The sequence below is a fragment of the Uloborus diversus genome, chromosome 10, assembly GCF_026930045.1.
Source record: "Uloborus diversus isolate 005 chromosome 10, Udiv.v.3.1, whole genome shotgun sequence".
Taxonomy (NCBI): domain Eukaryota; kingdom Metazoa; phylum Arthropoda; class Arachnida; order Araneae; family Uloboridae; genus Uloborus; species Uloborus diversus.
Window position 1 is genome coordinate 131,307,146 of NC_072740.1, and position 26,872 is coordinate 131,334,017.

General features: G+C 34.3%; 1 protein-coding gene across 1 annotated transcript in view; it reads right to left on the minus strand.

Annotated features, from left to right (window-relative positions):
• The window catches only part of LOC129231529 (spermatogenesis-defective protein 39 homolog), a 120,957-nt gene that overhangs the window by 71,060 nt on the left and 23,025 nt on the right, over nt 1-26,872 (minus strand). The window contains exon 4 of the mRNA XM_054865870.1: nt 9,908-10,017. Coding sequence (XP_054721845.1) covers nt 9,908-10,017 — 110 coding nt within the window. The remainder of the gene's footprint in view (nt 1-9,907; nt 10,018-26,872) is intronic.

The following is a 26,872-nucleotide window of genomic DNA, read 5'->3' on the forward strand; positions in this document are numbered from 1 at the left end:
GCGTTTTGGCATGCAATCACTCTTTTGGCACTAAATATTTTTCAGACGACGGCACTAATTATGAAGTCGGGGCTACCAATCAGAGCTGCAGAGTTGTAGCGAAAATGACTGACTCTGGCTCCAACTCCTTTATCTAAAACATAGTCCGACTCTGATTTCAACTCGGAGTTTTTAAACATCAGACTCTTAGCATCGAAATCAGTCCGGATCCGAGTCCGACTCCGCAACCCTGCTACAAATTAGAGTTGCGGAGTCGGAAGTAAAATGACCGACTCCGAGAATTTTTGAGCATTCGACTCCGGCTTTTTTTCTTCAAAATCAGTTCAACTCTGACTCCGCAGCCCTGCTACAAATTAGGGTTGCAGAGTCAGATGAAAAATGACCGACTCTAACTTCGAGAATTTTAGATCCTTTGACTCAAACTCCTTTACTCAGAAACACAGTCCAACTCCGACTCTTGCAGTTTATAAGGACTTAGACTCCTGATGCCGACTCTTTTAGGCCAAAATCAGTCCAACTTCAACTCTGCAAGCCTGCTACAAACTAGGTTTGTGAAGTCGGAAGAAAAATGACAGACTCTAAAACGGGGAATTTTAGAACCTTCGACTCTGACTCATTTACCCCAAAATTAGTTAGACTCCAATTTCATCTCAGAGATTCAAAACTTACGACCTCCGACTAGTTTACTTAAAGTCAGTCCGACTCCGACTCTGCAGCCCTGCCACAAATTAGGGTTGTGGAGTCGGAAGAAACTGGCCGACTCCGACCCAGGGAATTTTAGAGCCTTCGACTCCGACTCCTTTATCCCTAAAGCAGTCCGAGTCAGATTTTGACTTGGAATTTCAAAAACTTTGAACTTTGACTCCAACTCTTGAACTTAAAAATCAATTCGGCTCAGACTACCCAGCACTGCAACAAATTTGGGTTGCGGAGTCGGAAGAAAAAAGAACCGACTCCAACTCACAGGGAATTTTAGAGCCTTTGACTCCTACTCCGACTTTTTTTTACCCCAAAAGCAGTCAGACTCCAATTTTGACTTGGAGTTTCAAAAACCTTTGAACTCCGACTCTGACCATTTTGCTTCAAAATCAGTCCTACTCCAACTCCGACTCTGCAACCTTGCAACAATTTAGGGTTGCAAAGTCGGGAGAAAAAAAGCAGACTCCGACTCCGGGAATTTTAGAGCTTAAGACTCTGATTCCGAAATCGCAAGACTAGCAATCAGTAATTATACACCAAGCTTACAAAAGTAGCAGATAACATACAGTACAAATCTTTTAATAAGGATTAATTTTGGATGAATTAGATTTTTAATTGTTTCAGCACATAATGTAAATATTTATTTGATTTGTTGATATTATTATTTTGAATTTCAACTCTTAAACATTGATTGTTTACCAAAAGGTTTTTAGAATGAAGGTCTTTCTTCCTGTTTTAATTATCTACGTAAATAACTATTCGACAGTTATTAACATCACTAATTTATGTATAATTTTTGTACACATTTCTGGTAGATCGAGACAATTCGTGAAAATTAAAAGCATCCCCTTTTTTTGGTAAAGTCTGCCCATCTCTGTTCAATTCAAATGAATATGTATTCCAAAAAAATATCGTCTGCTTTCGAAAAACAATATTATTAAAACAGAAGATTAAAGCCAAGCCCAGTAAGAAGAAAACAAAGTTGAATAATTTCAACCGCCCTATTTTTTAATTTATCGTCTGCGTAAATTTATTTTTATGATATTTTGGAAGCAATTAAGAGTTGTTATTTTTTCTGAGAATATTAGATCGACCAAGTGTGTTGTGAGTAAGCGAAAGTTTTCAGCCTGAATTATTGTGATAAGTTTTTATGTTGTGCATCAGTGTAGATAAATTGAGCGCATGTGTGTGTGTGCTTTTTGAAAAATAGTATTTAAACTTTCTCTATGATTGTTATTAGAAGATTAACAGAGTTTTGAGCAATGTTGAAAGATCAGTTCTAAAAGGTATCGTTACTGATTATTGTTACTAGCAAAGGCAACGCTGCTAACCTTTTGCCAGTTTTAAATAAATAACAGATACCAGGCCTGTTATTCAAACTCCCCCTCCCCACTTCTTCCCGGATTTTAAAATATGATGTAACTGCATTTTTCATGTATTTTGAATTTTATTCCTTGTAATGACGGTCATGTACAAATATATGTTCAAAGAGTTCGCTCATTGACTGAAAATTAATGGATTCTTGTGTCTTGTAATCAATGTTTTGAAATTATTTCATATGCAGGCACACTAGTATTTAAATTAAAGCATAAATGTAACAAATATTTATTTTCAAATCTAAAACTTGCTCTAAATGCATCTGTTGTTCACAGGGGCTTGGCGAGAAGCTACTCGCCAACAAAGATTACTCGAGAACCGTTAAAATAATTACTAGTTAAGTAAAAAGTGTTTTTATGGAACTAAAATGTTATTTGCACTCATGATATACAATGTTTTATTACATTTATAGGTAAAATCAGTACAAAAATTTAAAAATTATAGGCAACTGTGGGAAATGTACTCGTTGAATGCACATATATGTTATTTTTTTCTTTATTTAGAAGTAAAAAACATTTGTACATACCTAAGAAAAGTTACTGGATTTCCTGGCATGGTTTTTTCTGCAGTTTATAATGCTACAATACTGCACTATTGCTATAAATCTAATTTTTCCCTTCTACAGTTAAATGTTTTCATCATTCATGGCTTCAGCTAATGAAAACTTCTTCAGCGGTTACGGTCAACTAGAAATTGCTCCCCAGGTCACATGGTATGGTTGCCGTTTCGCGATAGTAGGGTTGCACTCTCTCCATCTATTCCTTCTCAATGGTTAGGAGAATCAAGTCAAGTCAAGAGAGGTGTCCGCAGGACAAGGGTTTAATAATGTTAATTGCAATGGAACTGGGGAATTAAAAATTGTCCGCATAAGACGGGTATCCGCCTTTCAATGGTGTCCGTTAGGAGAGGTTTTACTGTAGTGTCATTAATCTTTTCTCATCATCTCAGATTCTTTTCAAAGTGTTTGAATGTATCTCATTACTGTTTTTCATTAGTGAAAAGATGCAAACTTTTATTTCCTGTGTCAACCTGTAGCAGAAAGGTAATGTTTACGTCATTCACAAGGATATGCATTGGCTATTTTTTACAACACTTTAGATCTTAGGTAGTTTAGCTAAGGGAGCATTCCAGTCTAGAGGATTGATTTTGAGTTCATTTCACGGGTGTAATAAAAAACCAACCATTTATACTATCAATTTTTATCAGTTTAAATTGATACTTTAAAAACTATAAAAATTCATAACGGTTAAAAAAAATTAAAAATTGAAATTGATGAAGGCTGGCAAGTGCGGACTCTAAAATAGGGGGGGGGGGGGGGGGGCTCCTGCTTGATACGATTCCAATACTACTAGTGATTTGAATCATAACGTTTGCACAAAAAGGAGTCTTTTTGCCAAAAAAAAGTTCATTTTTTGCCTCTTTTTTGACTTTGATAATTTTTTAAAAACTTGCAAAAAACCCCTTGTGGAGAAAATTTAGATAGTATTGAGAAAACTTGTACCAAATTTTAAGTAAATCGGTGAATTAGAACTTGATATATCTTGTTTTGAGAAAAACGTGTCTAAAGTTTACAGTCTTATTTCAGGCAGTCTGAGCGGATTAATGGTATTTTATAAGCATTTTTTTTTCAATCAGCCATCCGTTCCTTATACAATGTTCTTTCCTCCACCTCAAAAGCTACTTTTTTTGCAGATTTTTCAGTCATAACAGCTTTTCTGCTTTCCTTTGAAACTTCAGATGCTCGTACCTCCAAACCTTTGATATGCTGTAGATCTTGTTTGCTGGCTGTTTCTTAGTCTATCTGGATGCAAATTACTTCCTTTTGATTTTTTTTAAATCCATTTTATACATAGAATTTTGAATTTAACACTGAAGAAATACACAGGTTTACAGAACCTTTGAGATGCTCGTTTGTCAGGTATACATTGAGAGCTAAAGAATTTATTTTAACAAAATTATCAATATAACTCCAAGAATAATTCAAATTTCCGTTCTTAAGGTTCTTTAAGAATATGAAGGAAAAAAAAAAATTTTTTTCGAATTTCTAGACAAGAATTCCCCTTTAAAGGAGCAATAATGTAAATCAAAATAGTTTATATAAATGTGAAACAATGGAAGTAGTAATTTCTAGACAAGAATTCCCCTTTAAAGGAGCAATAATGTAAATCTAAATAGTTTATATAAATGTGAAACAATGGAAGTAGTAATAAAGGAGAAATTAAGCTTGCATAAGCACTTACAGTTGCATTTTCATCTGTACTCAAAATATGAAAAAAAAAATTGGCTTTCAAATTTCTAGTAGAATACCCTCTTAAGTGTATTTAAATATGCTAAAGTATTTGTGTCATGTTTTGGTCCTAACTTTTTGAGTGGGAGGGGGGATATATTATGGACATACCTTGTTGCTTATACGTGGCATATTTCAACTGCAAAAAAACATTTGAAAATTAAAAACTCAATATATACAGGGTACATTTTGAGCTTTGGAATCCATGACCTATGCTCGTAACATTCTATGACTCATAGGACCCGTTTTTTTTTTTTTTTCAAAAAAAAAAAAACATTTTTCACAAGAATATCTGAATTAGTGTTTTGTGAAAAAATCTGATCTATGCTTTGGACATAGGTTTCTAAAAATTCAAATTAAAAAATAACCACCTCAGCTACTATTATAACTAAAAAACAATTAATGCAACAATGACGGATGATAAACATGAAATAATTAGTTTTAACTTAATTATTTCGCTACGAAGGACATGCATTTATAAATATTAAGTTTTTGAAAATATTATTTTAATTCCAATAAATCATACAAAACTTTTATATAGGTAAAAATTTATACGCAAACAAATTTATTATTTTTTCTCCAAAAAATCTGATACGCCAGACAATAGTATCTATATCATTAAAATTACTGATAAAAAGTTAATTGCAAAATGATTTTTTAAATTGCGAGAAGCTTCAAACATGCAGCAATAATGATGTAAAACTGCTGCTGAACAGCAAAAGATTTAAGCTTGATTTTTTTAATTTTAAAAAAGCTAGTACTTTTCTAACAAATCTGCAGCAAAATCTGATTAGCAATGATTCAGTCATTACTAAAATTAAGTTTACAAAAAAGAAAAATAATCAGAAAAATATATTATATCAAAGTGTTTAATATAACTTACCAGACATAACCAGATATATGACTGCCAAAATTTTATGATAGGCAACAAATATTTAAAAAATTCCCATTCAATAACAATTGTTGTAAATCAATGTGACACATGTTCAAACTATAAAATCTTGTCTGAAACAAAACTGTCTGCTCATATGGTAAGGCTGAATTTTTATACACCAATAGAAAATAAAATAGCAAAAAAAATTTTTAGGACTGTCCATCATCATATTTCACCAAAATTTGGAGGTATAATGAAAAGAGAAAGCATGTATTTTTTATCTCATCAAAAACAACACTGTTGTAAAAATTTCCCCGCCAAGAAAACCTTTAACTTTTCCGCACAAAAAGAAGGCCTTCATCCTAAACCCCAAAACCCTCAGCCTTAAAAAGTTATGATATGACGAAAAGTTTTTCAAAGTGAAGTGGTTGCTTTGTGAGCAAAAAGCTTCCCGCCAAACAGGATAAACAATTTAAAGGATCTATCCATATTTCTGAAGAGTTGAAGGTGGGAGGAGGTTGTAACAGAAGTAGATGTGATGAAAGAGGAGAACAGGGAGGATGATAGTTTGGCAGATACTTGGCGGGCAAACTAGATATCGTAACTTTTTAAGGTTGAGGGTTTTGGGGTTTAGGATGAAGGCCTTCTTTTTGTGCCGAAAAGTTAAAGGTTTTCTTAGTGGGGAAATTTTTACAACAGGGTTGTTTTTGATGAGATATCACATCTTTTTGCATTGATATTATTACTTTGTCTGCATTTTTAGAATTGATAACTTCAAGTCAGAAAATGTTCAACTGAAACAACCCTGTTTTGTGTTTTTAAGGAACAATAATGGCAAGCCTAATTTTAAGTCAAGTTATTTTCTGACCATTTAGATTCCATGCTCGTTTTGCGAGAACTGGGCTGTTTAAATATTATTGCAATCCTTGTATCCTCTCTGTTGCATAGAAAACTTCTTGGATAATAAAGTACTATATTTTAAATTATATTGTTTTTGAGTATTTTACAACTTTGCAATAAATTCTATTAGTTTCTTTATTTGACGGATTATTCAACATTTTCATGAAGGTTTTTTTAAATGTTTTACAGCTTGCGGGCTATTTTAATCTAGCTTTTCACTTTCTCTTTTATGTCTTTTTTTCTTAAATCGTATTTACCTTTTAAGAAAAAACATCGTATTTACGTTTTAAATTTTTTACTTTTTATGGGATAATTTCAATTGTTTGGAGACTTATCCCAGGTAGCATTAACTCATCGGATTTTGCTCGGCCGATCATCGACTCCTCCTAAACTCATCGCGTAATGCACGCTGATATCGTTGCGATCAGAATCCGAGAACGGTTTTCGATGAGCTGTTTTTTATCGGAAAACTATATCGTTACGATCAAATTTTCCGATGAAAATTTGCCGAGCTGCATTTCATCGGAAAAAGAGATCGTAACGATCAAATTTTCCGATGAAAATTTGCCGAGCTGCATTTCATCGGAAAAAGAGATCGTAACGATCAAATTTTCCGAGCGAAATTTCATCGAAAAACGAAATCGTAACGATCAAGTTTTCCGATGAAATTTTGCTAAGCTACATTTCATCGCAAAAAGAGATCTTAACGATCAAATTTTCCGATGAAAATTTGCTGAGCTACATTTCATCGGACAAAGAGATCGTAACGATCAAATTTTCCGATGAAATTTTGCCGAGTTACATTTCATCTTAAAAAAAGTAGGTCGTTTAAATTTTCCGATAAAAATTTTCCCAATCTAAATTTTTTGAAAATCTCCCAACTGTTAAAATAGGATAAATTTTATTATTCGAATATCCGACTATTGATCAAACGTAAGGCTATACAAATCAACATTCAAGTTTGAGAACCGGAGGAAAAATGACTGAGACTTTGACTCCGAATGCGACTCCTGGATTTTGGAAGGGTTTACTTCAATTTGCTGCAAAATCAATTCAACTTTAACTCCACGATTCCAACGCCGATTACCTCACTGGAATTGCGAACAAAATGAGACTCCGGCTCTTGAATGATTTCTCTCTATCTCCAAAACAATTCCACTCCTGACTCCCAAAATTACCGACTCCAACTCTTCACTAGCTGGCGCCATAAGTATATTCACTGAATAAAATTCTCACTTTCCGTTCAGAAATCTGTCATGGCCTTGCCACCCGATAGATGGCGCCACAAATGATTTTCCAATTAATACATTATTTTCCGCCATGGGGCGAGCATAACTTGTCTAGTGGTTAGCATATGAATCTCGTATTCCAGAGGACTAGGGTTCGATTCCCGGCTAGAGCGGTTAAGATTGAACTCATGAATCACGCTCATCCAAAGTTGTTAAATTAGAAATTAATTAAAAAAGTTATTAAAAAGATAATATATATTAAGTAATTCCCAAATGACGTCATCCGAAAATACCCCTCCTGCAAGTTTTTTTCCACTGTTATTTTTTTTTCCTCCTTGCTTGTCCCTATATCGTAGTTGTTACTACTTCTCATCGTATTTTCATCCTAAATTCATCGCCTCGGAACGACAGCACTGCTCGTATATTGCTCCAAATTTCATCGTATTTTCATCCAAAATTCATTGCCTCGGAACAGCACTGCTCTTATATTGCTCCAAATCTCATCGTATTTTTATCCAAAATTCATCGCCTTGGAACAGCACTGCTCGTATATTGCTCCAAATCTCATCGGTATAGGGAGCAAAATTCATCGGATTCCGATGATCGGATTCTACTATTGCCGATGAGACATATTGGAGCAATTTCCGATGAAAACTCATCGGAATCCGATCATCGACCGATCAAAGTTTGATCGGATTTCGATGAACGGCCGATCATCGGCCGATGAGTTGATGCTACTCGGGATCTTTCTTTTGATGGAGGTCTTTGTCTTGTTTAATGCCTAGTTTTGTTCATAAGTTCATTAAAAGACGAAATAACACGAGTTATTACCAAGCAAAAAAAAAAAAAAACTATGCCATTAAATATTTTAAATTTGAAAGTGTCAGAGAGCTATACAACTGTACGCGACGACTAATGGCGGGTGTCCCAAATTTTCCACAGCGACTGCGCATGATGCACGCGGACTTAGCTCTTTAAAAGTCTTGATTAAATTAATTGCAAAAATTTTGTCTATTAACAAATTGTTGCAAAACATGGATATCCACACACGTATTTCATATATTTTCAATTCATAATGTGCTATGTTTGTGAAAAATGCATTAATTTAGAAAATAAGCAAACCAAAAAAAAAGGGCTGTTTTTCGCTTTCAATTATAAAGTAAGATGTATCATATTCATATGCGTTTATAGTTTCATTTAATATGTCACGCAAAATATTCCAATGGTTTAACCCCAGTTTCGCAACTGATATTTAAAATATTTCCGCCCTTAAATATATCGAAACTGAAAAACAGGGGGAAGGAAATTTTGTATCGGCAAAACTTGGGGTGGGTGGGGGGGGGGGGGGACAGCAGTCTAATCTCATTCATTAATTTGTTTTTCTGCTTAAATATAAACAAACAACATGGAATCTTAAAACAGAAAGCCCAATGAGCTAACAAACAACATGGAATCTTAAAACAGAAAGCCCAATGAGCTAAGTCCACGCGCATGAGCAGTCGCTGTGACAAATTTGAGATATCCGTGATTTAAAGTCAAGTTGCAACTATTAGATCTGTTTTAGTCTTGATTGAATTTCATGTCCTAAGACAACTGTTAGATCTGTTCTAACCTTGCAGTTGCAGTCAGAAATTTACAAACCCTATGAGCTGAGAGTAAGTACATAACAGTTTAAGGGAAATTAGTGATTTTAAAACTTTAATTACTCTAGCCTATGATGTCTCTGGGGGTTGAACTTTCGTATATGTACTCAATGACCCCCCAAGAATATGTATACCAAAAATCATTACCATAGCCTCCCGGGTGCTGTGACAGGACCCCGGGAAGGTACATTTGGGGGGGGGGGGGGGTAAAAAACGAGGTGGGAGGGGGGTCAAATGGTACAAAAGGCACATCAGTAGGGCACAAGGAATGTGTATGCAAAATTTCAGCTTGATTGGTCTTTTCATCTGGGCTGTAGCCCTGTCAAAGAAAGCGAAAACTTTTTGAACAGCGATTTTCTAACTTGAATTCCTCCTCCCCCTGATTGTCCTGGGGATTGCATTATGGTTTATGTTGTCAGGGGCCACTAGAGATTGATTATACCAAAAATCAACTCCGGAGGTCTTCATGGGGCTGAGATACAGAGGTGTGAAAAATAAAAAAAAACCCAACTTGTTCTGTCGTGTAAACTGTTCCTTAGTCGCTTTTTTCTTTTATCTTTCTTATCAGTGAATTTGCTTTTGTTGGCTGCTGACGTTTGGTTCTCTTGGCGGCCAGGACGCGGGAGCGTCCCGGCCCCCACAACAAGTACAAATTATTTTTTAAGTACTATTTTTTTAGAAAGTTTAATTACTGTATGAATGAAGGTTACTTGTATTCAAATATATTAAAATTAGAAGGCAAAGTTAAGAATTCCAGGATTGAAGGGCAAATATATACATAAAAGTGTCACACCCACAAAAATAGATTGAGCAAACAATGAAAATTATATTATTACATTTTTGAAATTTAGTAGCTAATTGAGATTAGGTTTTCAAACAAATTGACTATAAAGTTTACCTCTGAGTGCATATCCAAAATCCAGACATATTTTGGTGAAGCAATTTCAGCATCAGAAAGATTGATTTTTAAAAAATCTTCAGAAGCATAGGAACTTGCATCTCCTTTAACTGGAATATGAAAGGAAGACTTTTTGTGAAAAATCAAATAATTTTAAGAAAAATTAAATAATTGTGTGAAAAATCAAAAATTTTTGGTGAAATATTTTGTAAAAACAAAAATTTCAACCTTTCGAGATGGCACAAACTGCATCATTGAAACTTTCAGTCACATGTTTTTCCTCTTTTCTGTTGAAAAGATAATTCTTGAGGGTTTTCCTAGTATTTAGGGGGGGGGCATCACTCTCTGGGAGATGGGCCCCCTTCAAGTATCAATATCCAGGGGTGCCCACCTGGGGGAGGGGAGTCATGGTGCCGACTGCCCCATTGAAATTTTTAGAGGGGGTTGTTTTGAGGGGTATTTGTCTAAAATTTGGGGGGCTGTTGCTTTTGGGGAGTCTCTGTGATTTTAAGCAGGGATGGGGCCTTGCCCTTAGGGGGGTGGGCACCCCTGCAATATTTATATATCACTCTATATATCTATATATCATGTTAAATTATACTAGAAATGTGAGATGTAAAAGTATTTAAAATAATTGAAACAAAAAAAAATAAATAAATAAATAAGACTCAGGTAGGGGTTTAGCATTTAACTTTTTAAAGACCATGGAATTTTATTTAGAACTTATCAATTTTGTGATTTATTAAAAATAAAAAGAGATTTTATTTGCCTCTTAACAAAGTGTATTAAATATCAAAAATTCTGACTCCAAAAGAGGAGGCAAAGAGATCGCAGTTCTCAAAGTGAGACCATCAAAAGTATTAAAAATGGCTTATGAAAGAAAAATCTTTTTAAAAATTACTTTAGAATTGCACTTTAGAGGCCTATGATAAACATATCATTAAAACCTATCGAAGCAAGTGAAGCAAAAATAAAATAAACCATCGATTCAGCATTTCAGATTTTGACTCAAAAGAGAAAATGGAATTTTGCTTTAAAAACTTGAAATAAGCGTTGTATCAGAAATAAAGAGAATATTCATTTATTTGCCGCCGTAATAAAGGGGAGTTGGCAAGAAAAATTAATAAAATAAGATTATCGTATCCTTTGTAAACAGATTGCATTTTTCGAATTGAAGGCATCATCAAGTATAAAAATTCTGAATAAAAACGTTAATCATCCTTGTTAGCATCGATAATTCAAACCCATGTAACTTTCTCCCAAAATAACGTTCAAACATCGCACCATAAAAATGCAAATATTGTCAAGCTGGTACAATGATGGGAATATTTTCTAATCAAGTCATGAAATGTTTTAACGCCAGATGCTAAGTGGTGATAATATTAAAGCTGATAACCCTATCTGATGTAATCACGTTTTTCCCCCACCTCTGCTATCTATTTGCAGCTCTAAAGTTAATTTCCCTGATATATTATTTTTATAATAATCAGGGGTCTCAGTAGACTTTTCAAAACTTTAGGGGAATTTTAGGAACTCTTTGGCAAAATTGTATTAAAATTTTAGGGGTAATTAAAAACTTTATAAAAAAAAGACAAATAATAATTTTTATACCTAATTTATATTAAGTAGCCAGAGAACACCTGAAGTTATCTTTTTAAAATTTGATCTTTTCACTTTCAAAGATGTGCAGTTACAAGTTTTTGCAATTGACCAACTTCTACAAATATTAAATTCTGTTCAAAATTCACTTCCATAATGTCTTGCTTACAGCAGCTTTCTAGCTTTTCCGTATCCTCTTTAATTGATATAGAGCAAAACTTCCATTTTTTTAAAACTCATTAATATTTTTGCTATTTCAACAAATCTGCAAATCTATATTTTTTCATCCTAGTTGATTCCTTTTCAAGCTCATTCTTTGTCATTTTTCTTTTCAACTATTAAAACAGTGGTGCGGAACCTACAGATTGTGAAGTTGTCGCATGCAGCCTGTTATGTTCAATATTACGACTCTCTTTGAAGCGACAACAATTTTTAGTTAGTATATTTCTTCTCTTAAATAGTTTCAAATGTTATTTAGAAAATTAAAAATAAACTATACACAATCTCTGGCCAATGAGATTCATCTTTATAACTGTAGGTCTAAGGTTTAAAGAAAATTTTGGATCAATTGAATTAACTTTTTGTGTGATTTATGATAATCCTTCTCTGTTTTTAGGTATCAACAATACTGTGACAAAGAGATAATACAAATGAAACTTTGATTTTCCAATGCCAGTAAACTTGGGAAAATCTTAGTTTAAAATGATTTTCATATTTTATTCAGTAATGTCACATCTTTATAAATTCTACTAACTGCTGATAATGTACATTTACCTGTACAATTTTGCTTTGAAGAAACGGTAAATTATGTAATATATATATATATTTTTTTACCTCCTCAATTCCCAAAAAAGTTTCCTATTCATAAAGTTCTTCAGACTCACAACAATAATTTGATTTGAAAGGTATATTGCACTAAACATATTCATTACTTTTTATCAAAGTCCACATACCTGCATCTCAAACCTGCCACCCCACTCCCAAGAATATTGTGATTTTTTAAGTAGTACAAACATTTTTGTAAATTAAGAGGAAGCTGCAATTTTATACATACCAGCTAAAAAATATCAAGAAATAAGATGTGATATTTAATGGATTTTTTAAAGCAGAAAAAATATGCAAATGGCAATGAAAAAATTGTTGAGCAGAAATTTTAAGAACTGTTGGAACAATTAATATTATAGTTGACATAGCAAACAAAATTTTGAATGGGCAATGAAAATAAAGAAAAGAAAACCTTGACTTGTGCTACTCACAAGATTTTATGACATTAGCCTAAGTTAACTAGACCTGCTGTATTCCCTGATTTCTAGATTCCAACCCTATCGCAAACACCCTAATCAACGTTTCAGATCAATTTAATATTTCAACATCTATTGAAGAGGATTTTCGCCCCTTCTTCTTTGTCACATTTCCCATGTATCAACTTCTGGAGAGGGAGAGAAATGAAGAGACTACGTTCATTCACAACACACACAAACTAATTTATTTTCTATATACGGAAACAGTATACATGATGGGCAGCCAATTTGCCCTTTATCCCGAATAGCGGTCAAGAGATATCCAAATTTATCCCGCTATTCGGTCAGGAGATTTTTTTTGGCAGTCATGCCTTCATAGCTGCCTATAGCTATATGAACTCAGGCGCTCTCATGCATTTGCGCAGAAGGCAATCGCGGAAAGCCCCATTACGCAATTATGGAGATCCCAAGTTATTAATCTTGGGATCCCTGTCAAGTGTTACGAATGTAACCACGTGGAGCATATAATTTCTTACATCTATATAAACCAAAAATACAATCCAGTTGTGTGTATGAACAAGAACATGTTTAACAAATATACAAATTTGAAACTAAAGAAACAAATGCACTTTATTCACTTTAAAAAAATATATATTGTATTAGAAATGAATGTTTTTAGTGTTAGACTCAAAGATAAGCTAAAAAAAGATACATTTTGATGTTCACCACAAAACAATATAAGTCAATGCAATAACAGAACAAATTTTAAAGTAGAAATTAAAAGGGCAGAGTGAAACATATTTTTTCAAGCATGAATCATTTGCCTTTGCTCTCCCTGTTCTCAAGATGTAAGGTCTTAAATTTAGGTGACATTTTAAAAACAGTCATGAAATTTAACTATTTAATTATTTCATGGAAATAGAAACTTAAAGTCTCTGTAGCTTCCTTAACATGCAATATATAGACATTCTGAAAAGTTTCAAGAACCTTCCCTTATAGCTAAATTTGGCAACTTTTCTTAAACTCACCCAACATTAAGACTTCATATTTCAATAACAAGGGAATGAGGAAAATGATTTATGCAACAAAAACATGTTACACTGTGCTCTTTCAAATGCTACTTATATAAAAAAATATACCATTATCATACTATTCGATTGGCTCCCTGGTCAGATATTGATTTTGGCAGCTTTTGATTTTGGAAAGAGTCATTATTATTTTATGACCACAAATATCAGACAGGAGGCAGGATACAGTTTTTATGGGGGAAAAACTGGTTTTCATCAGGACATGGTAAAGACCTCGGAAATAATATTTGCATTAGCTACTGTTCATTTGCAGGCACAAAGTAAAATTTTTTTTTCTAATAAGCCTCGACATTTTATATTATAGTTTATTCTTATACAATATTTTAAATAAACATATCATTACATATTAACAAACTACCATTGTGCTGTTAGATAAATAATAAGATGAGAGCTATCTCATGAGTTTTAGATGTAGAAAAAATAATTATAAGGGGGGGATGGAGGGGAATAAAAGTTTTGTGCAGTTGAAAATTTTAATAGATAATTCCATAAAATTTTCAAAGTTCTCAGTAACTTTTAATTTAACTTCATTAAAATACTTTATTTTTGCAACATGAGTATTACATCAATGTAAATCACTGTCCTATTTTACTCCTTTTTTACACACAAACAAAAGTTGTATCTTGCTACAGGCTGTTAAGAAGACAAAAAAAATTAGATTCGTAATTCATGTTTCATCTTTTATTTAACTGGATAAGAAAATTCATGTGTTTCTTCTGCTTAAAAAGTTTAGCTTAGAAGAAAAAACTAGATACATTTAGTTTACCCTGTAAATGAGCTTACAGATCATTTTCTTGAAAATTGTTTCAAAAAAATTACAAAGGAAAAAATATTTTTTAAGGACGAAAATTTTTAATAGCACAGCTATTATAAGTTAATGTAATAATTATTTTTTAAAAATTCGTCATCAAGTCATAAGAACAATCGTTTTGCTTTTGCCAAAAGTTGCCAAAAAGTTTATCTTCCTCTTCAGTAGGTTGATTGGCCAGTAGTTGACCATTCAGAGGAAATTTCTACAAGCTTTATTTAATTTCACAGGGAAAAAGCTGGAAAAAAATTGAAAAATTTTCTATGTGTTTGTAAAACTATCAGGATCAATGGTTGTTTATCATTTTTCTGTTTTACTTACTATTTTTCAGCTTATTTCGAATAGAAGTTAAAAAGGGAGTTTTCACCAATAGTTGACCACTCACTTCCAATAGTTGAGCACGTTTTAAACACTAAAATCTGAAATTTACACTATTAAAATCGAACCAGATGCATGCCTGTATGTACTTATGTTCCTTTAAAGGTCGCCCCTGATTGGTTGTTGGGTGAATGACGTTGTCGTGTAGATCCCCCAAGGTGAGGGGGGAAATTAATTGGAAAGGCAACCGTATCGTATAGTGGGTGCATTGAACCCAAGCCGGAGTCTTGCAACCACGACAATCGCAAGAACCCCTTGACCAATGAAGCGTACAACTCGTAAGTGTGAGAATTATATGACGGGGACAATCAGACACACATGACATCATCATACAGGTCAAGCACTTTTAAAGATAACTAAGGTTGGCACTTTTAAGTTACGTAATTACAGAAATAAATTGGAAGTGTCTCACCCATCATGTGATCTCGCCTCGCAGGCCCGCTGAAATCCAAACATGAAAAGTCCACACAAAAGTTTAGAATGGTAAATAAGGAAGTTTATTTTCACCAAGTTGAATGATGTCCCAAAAATTGGCACACAAGCCGTGCGATGCCCGGTCGGCAGCACTGGGACGAAACATCATCAGCACACAATGATAATACATTATCAATTCCAATTTAGGCCAACATAATATGCGAACTAACATCCAAAAACATCAAGCACACACATGCAGGCAGGTTGGGGACATAATGAACATCCCCGGCTCAAAATCGGGAAGTTTGGCCAGACATAGCGGGAAACGGCACATCCGCTAAAAAAACAAACAAGCCCCGCGCACGTCAACACAGCACGGAGGAAAATTATATACTCCCGAAATATGCGAGCAAATTACGTGGCAAGCGAAAAAGTCCGTTACACCGATAACAAAACGGGTGATCGAAATGCACAAATCAAAACTCTTAAACAAAGCATTACTATATTCGGCAGCCTATGATCGCAGGGAAAAAGACACTGGCGCCACGCACGAAATAACCGTCTGCTCTGACGTCATCACTTTTCTAAAATCACAGACCGGGTTAGATCAAAAGTTCGCTCTGAGGAAATCTCCTGCGCGAAATCGAAACAAACGAAAAAAATAAGGGAATCCAATGTGGATTACACCACATTTCCCCCTTTCGACAAAGTTTTGAAAAAAAAAAAAAAAAAAAATTGGTCAAACAGGAGAAGAGAAAAAAAAATCGTCAGGTACAACTAGTACAAATAGGCACATGCACACATCAGAAGCTGTAAAGAAGCCTTTCACAACAGGTGTAATCGCAAAAAAATGTTCAAGAGGTTGTCAGAAAAAAAAATTGTGCATCGAAATTCTACTCAAGCCACGTAATCATCAAAATGCTCAAAGAAGGCACAACACAGGGCAAACAATTATGTACGAAAGCTCTAATTTGCAAACAAAAAAAATAAATTGGCACGTGCTGCTCAAAATTTTAACACTTCCGATTGAGCCTCAAAAACTTCCCAAAAGAGCATCAACAAAAAAAACTTTGTTTTTTTTCTTAAAATTGCCAAAATTTTCAAAATCAACTATATACAATGGCATCAAGCATGTCAAACGATTCAAATTTTCAAATGCCAAACACAAAAAGAGAGCAAAATGGCCAAAAATTTTCAATTAAAAAAAACTCTCTTTCAAAGGTTTTCCAAAAAGGCCAAAACATGCCAAAAGTATACTGATCAGCAATATAATTTTTCACTTTCATTCATCTCCATATATACAAGGATATTCAAAATTTTCAAATTGGCATTTCACAACAAACATTTGATGCATTAAATTTTTTTACATGTCATTTCACAATATCAAATTCAAAATTTTTCATTTTCAAAAAAAAAACTTGCATCAAATTGAAAGATTTTGGCATTGCATCAATTGAAACTTTTCTTCAATTTTTTCAAACTTTACACATCATACAATCAAATTACTCAGATGCAATTCTCTTTATACATACAGTGTTTCAGCTAACACAGAACATGGGTGCATTAAAAATCTCAATCAAAAAAATTTTTCACTTCTCAAAATGCACCAAAAACTTTTCATTGGTACCAAAAAAATATACAAAATGGCCATATATCAAATTCTGCAATATTTACAATCACTAGTGAATCCGAAAATCAAAAATGTGTACACATGGCAACTGCAGCATTCATTAAAACGGAAAAAAAATCACACATGAATTAGCTCTGATCAGAGGAGATGTTAGATTTTCAATCATCTCAAAAAAAATTGCATGCTCTCAAATTCACTTCACAGAACATGGAATTCCACAAAGAAAGAATATGTACATGTTGACACAGAATGCCCTTCATTCAAATCATTCATTTCAAGTTGTCACACATCATTCAATTGGTACTCCAAGAAGGTTACAATTTTGAATGAGGTACGAAGGAAGATTTTTCCTTCACATTACAACAACACATTTTTGTAAAAAAAAAATTCCAAATGTGTGAAATTTTGAGGTCGAAGTGAAAAGAGGAATCAGATCTGAACAAATTTAGATAGCCAAAAATGTACCTCTACAACACCAAACCAAAATGGGGAAAACGGGACAAAAGAAGTAGGTGATCACCAATTTCAACAGGGCTCAACCAAACCAAAGAGCACCATCAAATGAACCTTTCACATTCAGCAATTCATTTCAATCAGTCAACCTGCAAAAAAGGGCAAACAAACGTGACAACAGAGGAACTCATATTTACAAATAAAAGGTATTTCACATATAAAATATCAAGAGCAAGTTTCAAAATTCTTCAATCTAAACTCACTTTCCAATTATTTAAATGCTTTCAAAGACATGTGACCGATTATTCAAAAGCATACCAAAATATATTTCAAATTCAAATAAAAAAAATCTCTCCAAAATTTTGCTTTCAAAAGGTAATACACAAAACATTTTTTTTCAAAAACCTGCCATTTTTTTTTCAGCAAAACGTCAGATGGGTCACAAGCAAAAAAAACCAAAGCGGTATGCAAGTTGAGTGAGATCAAATGCCCTTCACGTGAATTTTTAACTTCAATAGACAATCATCAAAAAAAATTTGGCTATTCATTCACAAGCATATTTTATGTTATGCATCAAACTCAAAAAAAATTCACTTTTCATCACTCAACATTTACTTTTGTCAAAAGAGAAAAACTAGAATTGTGTGACAAAGACAATTCCAAATTTCAACCACAAGCCAAAGGGAACGCATATGCACAACATCCATCATCATTAAAAAAAAATTCAAAAGCAAACATCAAAATTTTCAATCAAAAATTTGTCAAGAAAGAAAAATATATACAAGATACTTGACAGCATTTCATCTTGGAAGAAGCACCCCAAGGTCCATGTTTCTTGTAGAAGACAACTTCTTCATGCGCGTTACTTGCAAAAAGTTCCAGTCGCCATTGCACATACACTAAAAAAAAATATTTAAACACGTATCACTGAATTTCTGGAGGCACTACCACCTATTGATGAGATCACTTCATCATCAGGAACACTTGCCCAAATCAGAGGTCCCTTCATGGCACTCGGTAAATAGAGACAGGATCATTAAGCACTATTATTTCAGAGGCCCAATCACTATCACGGTCAGCAGAAGGAGCCACAGGGACACAGCGGCGGCAGCGCACATCCAGCTACTCAACGTCGCCGAAGCTGGTATGGGGATCTGGTCTGTTGCACCGGCACAGGATCATGCTGGGGAACAGAAACTCCGACATCATTCTGGATGTCAGGCACAGAAACGGCATCAGGAACCGAAGACGGTCCGGCGGAAGCATCAGGGCTCTGGGGTCTCACAGCAGGAACCACATCAGCATTCACAGGTACCTGAAATGGGATAGGAGATTCCGGTCTCCCAACATCATTGTTCTTATTCCCAAATTGTTCACCACCCAAATGTGATTGTCTTTTTTGGAACTTCACCAAACGGTTTACATGTATTTTCTTCAATGGTGCCTGCTTGTTATTCAATTCCTGAATAAGACGCAATACGGGTGAGATCACTTTTTTAACAAAATATGGGCCATCATATGAAGGTTTGTACTTGTTTTTTGACTTCAAGTACACAAGATGACCAGCTTGAATATTACAAGGTTTACAATTTTCATTATGACTTTGATTTTGTGCCAACTTTTTAGTTACAGAATTCCGGTAGACTTCACGATACACAAATTGAAGTTGCGCTAAAAGCTTGTGCAATTCAAAAGCGGAATCCAAAGATGGATTAATATTGAAATTGACAATGTCTGTGATCAAAGACAACTCCCGACCGAAGTGAACAAGATTAGGAGAGAATTCAGTAGTTGAATGTGTGGACGCGTTATAACAGGCTTTATGAACGTCAACAGCATAATCAAAATCAAGACCAGAAGCTAACAAAGCTTTAATTGAAGTTTTAATGGACAAGTTCACCCTTTCACTCAGAGTGTTAGCCTGGGCATTTGCCGACGTTGTATGCCTTAATTGTATATTAAAAAGCTGATTAAATTTAGCAAACAGTTCACAATTGAACTGACGACCAAGATCTGTCAAAACTAATTCAGGTCTGCCAAACAAAGTGACGTATTTAAAGAAAGATTTAGCAACTGACACAGCAGTTATATTATTCAAAATATACAACTCTAAGTGTCTCGAAAAGGCATCAATGACAGTTAAGATGTATTTGTTGTTGCTAAAAGGTCCAACAATGTCGAGTGTCACCAATTGATTACATTTAACAGGTGAAAAAGTTTCCTGAAAGGGTGCTTTGTTTATACGATGAGGCTTTGCCTGAATGCACTTAGTACAACTAGCACAGTAATTTAAACAATCAACATACATTCTCTCCCAATAAACATTTTTAGTTAAGAATGCATACGTCTTATTTATGCCAAGATGTGAATGATGAGCAATACTTAAAACTTTAGCTTTTAAAGAGTCAGGAATGACAATTTTCAAATTTTCCTGATCATCATTAGATGAATTACTTTTGCACATCATTAAAACCAAAGTTTCAGGATGGATACAAAATTTGTTATGTTTTTCAAGAGCAACTCTATTAAGAATATTATTATAAATGACAGATAATTTAGGATCTTTTAACTGCTCTTTTAAAATTGTCGACTGAGTTACTTCCAACAAAGGATCTTTCTCCTTTTCTCCAACATCAATTAAACTCAACACATTAACACAATGTTGTAAAAGTGTACCAGAATTCTGTACATTATCAACAAAATTTACATTTTGATCAGCCCCATCAGTGTTTACACAATTCCCAGTATTATCCTCATACAATTCAACAATTTCCGGTAAAACTTCCTCCTTATCGAAAGTTGTGTCAACCACAGGGTTAATTCGATTATCACGCAACAAAGAAGGATCTGATACTATATCAACTTGATGATTTGTAAGGTCTGTGCGAGAGAGCATGTCAGCAAATAAATTTTTTTCACCAGCCAAATGTAAGAAGGAATAATTGTACTCAGATAAAGTCATTAGCCACCGAGTAGTTAAAGATGCAGGAGACGAGTTTTTACTGTAAAATTTCAGACTTTTGGCATCACACAATAAAAAGATGTGGCGATTAAATATGTATGACTTGAATGCTTCGAGAGTCTTCACAATTGCCATCAATTCTAGCTTTATAGCAGGATACCTTGTTTCTGCTGGAGAAAGCAATTTCGAGAAGAAAGAAATTGGGATAAACAAACCTTCCCTCTTTTGCAAGAGCACACCACTTATTGCCAGTCCACTTGCATCTGTGTTCACATAGAATTTCTCATTCCAATTCGGTTGAACAATATATGGATTTTTGAAAAACACTTCTTGCAATTTTTGAAAACATTCATTTACTTCATCTGTCCATTTAAAAACTGCTTTAGGATGGGTCAACTGATTCAATGGATGAATCAAATCAGAAAATTTGTATATGAGTGTTCTGTAATATGAGCAAATACCAATGAAGCGCTTCAGCTGCTTCTTTGTTTTTGGCGGAGGAAAGGAAGTAATTTTCACAATATTTGACGAGATTGGCAAGACTTTATGTTGAGAAATCTGGAATCCCAGGTAATCTATTTTGTCCATGAAAAAATGACATTTTTTGGGTGACAGAGTCAAGTTAAAGTCTTTAAGGACTGAAAACAGTTTCTGAAGCTTAGCCTTCATCTCGTCAAAGGTTCTGGAACCAACGATCAAATCATCTTGATAACTAAAAATTCCATCCATGTTTGTTTGTTCACAAACAGTGTCAGAATAATGTTGTTGTATGCTCGCTCCACTGGCCACGCCAAAAGGAATTCTGTGAAAAGCATATGTACCCCAAGGTGTAGTGAAGGAAAATTTGTCTCGGTACTCTTCTGGTAAATCAATTTGATGATAGGCAGCATGTAAGTCCAAAGTTGAAAAATATTTGTATTCTGACAATGAGTTGATCAGGGAATGGATCTTCGGAAGCGGGTAAGATGAATGAACAATTATGGCATTTAAAAGTCTTAAGTCTAAGGCCAATCTGTACTTTTGTACACCTGATCCGTCATCTTTTTTCTTCACCAGGAGACAGGGGCAACCATAGTTAGATAAATTCCTAGAAATCACGCCAGCCTCTTGTAATTGATTTAATTGATTTTTAGCTTCTTCTTGAAGACTCTGAGGTATGGGAAAAGGAAGCGCCTTAATTGGATAATCATGAGTAAATTGAAAATCAACTCTGATTCTGTCTGAATGACCGAGAGAGTTCAAAGAACTTGAAAAACACTGTGTATTTCCTTTCAGCAGATTTTGCATGTCAGACAGTTGATTATCCTTTAAATGAGCCACATTAAAATTTTCCAAGTTAAATTCTTTTTCCCTGAGTTGCACAACTTCATTAGACGCCTGAATAAAGTTCAGTGAATGCTCATTATTTTTATTCTCAATCTCCTGAATATGGTCAATTTGACTCAAATGCCCCAAAGTCATGTTTTTATTGAGATGAACTTTTTGAGAAGAATTGTTCTCAACGTATAGATAAAAAGAATTTTTTTTGCACAACTGCCCATTCGAGTCCTCATCAATAGCAATTATTGAGTCTTCAATTTTAACTGAATTTACCGAATCACAAATTGTAAACAAAAAATGTGATTTGTTGTCTAACTTCCCATGAGCAAAAACTTTAATGAGAGCAGTTTGTTTTGGTTCAACAAATTGTTTAGAAAAAACCTGAACTCTATTCATTGCTTCCAAAGTGGGAGATGTGTAAGCACTACAATTATTACACACGTTCACATTGTTGTCAAGTTCATGAGGGCTCCTCAACAAAGGAAATTTGTTACCGTCATAAAATAATACATTCTCTTTAGGGAGAATATACATGTTATGTTTAGTTAAGAAATCATAACCAAGAATTCCCACAAATGGAGAATTATCTCTGATATTCATAGTGTAGAAAGAATGACGAAAGAAATTACTTTGAATTTTAAATGAGAATTCTACACATGAAATAAAATCTACACTGGAATTCACAGTGGATACAGTTATTCTTCTTCCTAAATTTTTGATTTTGACAATTTGTTTAATTTTCTGGACAACATCATCACTCAAAATGCTAAGACTAGCTCCAGAATCAATTAAAAAAGGAAAAAACAAATTAGAAATTTGAACTTTGACCAATGGTAACTTATTTGACAAGTCCTCATGATGTGAACTTTGTAATCTTACATTTACCAGAGCAGCAGGAATAAATTCCTTAGCTTCAACCGACAATGAGGAATTATTTTTCACAGGAGAAGTTTGAGTTGCAAGAGTTTTACCCAATTTAATGACACCGGTAGACTTTCTAACAGGTTTCGAGCAACTATAACCACTAGAGCGAGTCACATCAGATACAAAAGCACTACGATTAACAGGATTATTGCCCATCACATTTAAATTTTGATGAAAAGGCATTAAATTGTCGAAAACAGGTGGTTGTGACATCACAGCATTATTTGCAGGCAAAAATGACAAGTTAAAACCAGGAGGAGGTGGAAAAACCTGATTGTGTACATTGTAACCAGCATTATTACCATTATGGACATTTTGTGTATTTTCATTAGAGTTCAAAAAATTTTGTCCATTAACAACATTTTGGTTAGCAAAATTTGCTCTGTGTTCAACAACTGGTTGAAGTAATGAAGAATTACCTCCACCTGAATATGAATTATTAACCATGGGAATATTGTTAGGTATGAAATTACAATTGTAATTTGGTAACAATTCAACAGTGTTATGAATAGGTTGTGGGAACTGAAATCTGGGCTCTGGATTTTGTACCGACAGACTTCTATTTGGAACATGATGTTCAAAATTTACCATTGGTGTCTGATTTTGCATTTGGCACGAATTCTCTGATGTCAGTGGGACAGAATTTTGAATTGTGTCAACGCGAACAGTCTGCGAACACTGAACACTTTTAATTGGAGAAAATTGAGTTCCCACATCATTATATGTCACCTTATTTTTAAGAATTTCTGAATAACTCAAAAAATTAACCTGACTATTCTCCTTATTTTCATGCAAAGGAAAACGTTCATTTCTTCTCCGATACAAATTATCAAATCTAGCATTTGCATTATTAAAATTTCTCGACAACGACTTATTTTGAAATCTCACATTGTTATTAAATTGTTTCAAAAATTGAAAACACTTTGATTGAACATGCCCCAATTTACCACAAAAATTACAAATGATTTTAGCACTTTCTCTATCATTACAAAATTTTTGTTTCCCATGAAACACACCATTTTGATCAGAACGCTTTAAAGGAATTTCATCAACATCAGACAAATCATCCACAGAGGTAAACAACTTTTTTCTAGGTAAACAATCATCAGAGTTCATTTGTGAATTTGCATTGAGATTTTCAACATTTTTTAACTGCTCTTCTAAAAACACGATTTTTTTGTTAAGAGCTACTACCTGTTCATCAGAAAATTGAGGTTGGTCATAAGACTGAACATCTCGTTCTAATTGTTGCAATTGTTCAATTTTGTTTACAGCTGAATCAAAAGACTTTATGTTCAACTCCAAAATTTTGGATCTAAAGTCTGAAGGGATAGTGGATAGCAATTTCTGCAACATTATCTCATTCTGGAATTCTGGATTTTTAATTTTGAAAACATTAGTGGTAATTAATTTTATTCTATGAGCCAAATTCAAAATTGACTCTGATTCTTCCATGCAAAGGGCATGAAAATCTTTCATAGAATAAATATTTGTGACCGGCTTGAAAAATGTCAACAAAGCATCAGTTATTTTTTCTACTGAATCAGAATAGCGTAAATCAGGTGTTTCCAAAATATATTTGAGTGCAGTTCCTGTCAATTTACTTTTTAAATATAGCACCCCCTTCTTATTTTGCAAGAATTAACTTCAATTATATCTTTTACTTGCTCTACAAAATATTCAACCTGAGTGGAATCACCACTAAAATTGTTTACATGCAACATAAAAGGCGATTTGTTTACATTAGGAGACCTTGAAACGTTTTGAGGGGTTTGTGTAACATTTGTGTTTACATTTGAATTCACGTTATTTGTACCGTTAGAAATAACAGCACGAGGTGCACTATTTCTGCGAATATGATTTCTGTTTTTCATGATTATCACTTCCGAGAATTTTTCTTTTTTTTTACAATATTCACAAATCAAATATTTTTAGTCATGTCAACATATCAAAATGCATATTGAACATATCAAAAAAATTTGCACCTCTAGACCCCCAAAACACATTTTGAGTCTGATTAACCCAGCAAAATTCTTCACACAAATTATTCATTTTGTTTAGAAAAAAAATTTTTTTTTGTCACACCCCAAAAAAAGGGACTGGTCACGCACCAAAAATGTCGTGTACATCCCCCAAGGTGAGGGGGGAAATTAATTGGAAAGGCAACCGTATCGTATAGTGGGTGCATTGAACCCAAGCCGGAGTCTTGCAACCACGACAATCGCAAGAACCCCTTGACCAATGAAGCGTACAACTCGTAAGTGTGAGAATTATATGACGGGGACAATCAGACACACATGACATCATCATACAGGTCAAGCACTTTTAAAGATAACTAAGGTTGGCACTTTTAAGTTACGTAATTACAGAAATAAATTGGAAGTGTCTCACCCATCATGTGATCTCGCCTCGCAGGCCCGCTGAAATCCAAACATGAAAAGTCCACACAAAAGTTTAGAATGGTAAATAAGGAAGTTTATTTTCACCAAGTTGAATGATGTCCCAAAAATTGGCACACAAGCCGTGCGATGCCCGGTCGGCAGCACTGGGACGAAACATCATCAGCACACAATGATAATACATTATCAATTCCAATTTAGGCCAACATAATATGCGAACTAACATCCAAAAACATCAAGCACACACATGCAGGCAGGTTGGGGACATAATGAACATCCCCGGCTCAAAATCGGGAAGTTTGGCCAGACATAGCGGGAAACGGCACATCCGCTAAAAAAACAAACAAGCCCCGCGCACGTCAACACAGCACGGAGGAAAATTATATACTCCCGAAATATGCGAGCAAATTACGTGGCAAGCGAAAAAGTCCGTTACACCGATAACAAAACGGGTGATCGAAATGCACAAATCAAAACTCTTAAACAAAGCATTACTATATTCGGCAGCCTATGATCGCAGGGAAAAAGACACTGGCGCCACGCACGAAATAACCGTCTGCTCTGACGTCATCACTTTTCTAAAATCACAGACCGGGTTAGATCAAAAGTTCGCTCTGAGGAAATCTCCTGCGCGAAATCGAAACAAACGAAAAAAATAAGGGAATCCAATGTGGATTACACCACAGACGTCATCACAGATGTCACTTGACTTTGATGATGATTACACAACAGTGATTACTAATCAGTTAAAATGTCGTGAAAACTTTGTGACATTTGGCGCCCCAACTTTATATTATATCTTCAATTTCTTGCCAAACCTATAGACTACAAACGACTATGACGTCATTGATATATAAGACGCCGAAGGCACCTCAGGCGGAGAATCTAGCCACCCTAGACTGCTTGTATAATGCTTAATTATTAAAACATTACTACTAAAAATAATGCATTGATATTATGGGTGATCAGCGTAAGTACACTAAACTCCTAATTATCCGCAGAATAGGGTGACATGGTAATCGCGGATAAGTGAATTTTGTGGATAATCAGTAAAATAAATTTAAAGCGATAGCTAAAAAAATCAACACTCGCACATAACTTTTAAACTCTGCCAGTGATGACCTATTAAATTTTAAAAAGTCGCCACATTTGGCGACATTAAGCAATTTCTCACCAATTTTGGCTCCAAAAATATGTTGCCAAAAATGATGCCAATTTAGCGATATCTCTTCAATTTCTCGCCAAGTCCATAGCAGCCACTGCAAGCAGATATGACGTAACCATCATGCAAGTTGCTGCAGGACTCAAACCTTACTGTCGACCCAAATCTAGTCAGCAAAGCTGCCAGAATAATGCCTAAATATTATAACATTACTGTTAAGTAAACCTTATATGAAAAATGTTTAATAGTTTATAGGGGGTGTCCAAAAGTAACTTTCCCTATAATACGGAGTTCTAGCAGCCTATTTGCTGAACTTATCGATCCAACATTTTAGATACGGTTATTTGAAGGAATGCTTTTGAGATTGATGATTTTAAACAACTCAGTGATCTCATGGCTGCGGTTACAGTGATAGAATCTCAATGTTCAAATGACAAATTCACTTTTTCCTTGAGCAAATTGATCAGTGTATTGATGAGACAAAAATTTTTTCGAGCCTCAATCGAAAATTGTTTGTTCGAAAATTTAAGCACTGACTAAAGAAACATGCTTTCCCCTCTGCATTTTAAAGATTTTTTCCTTAAGCT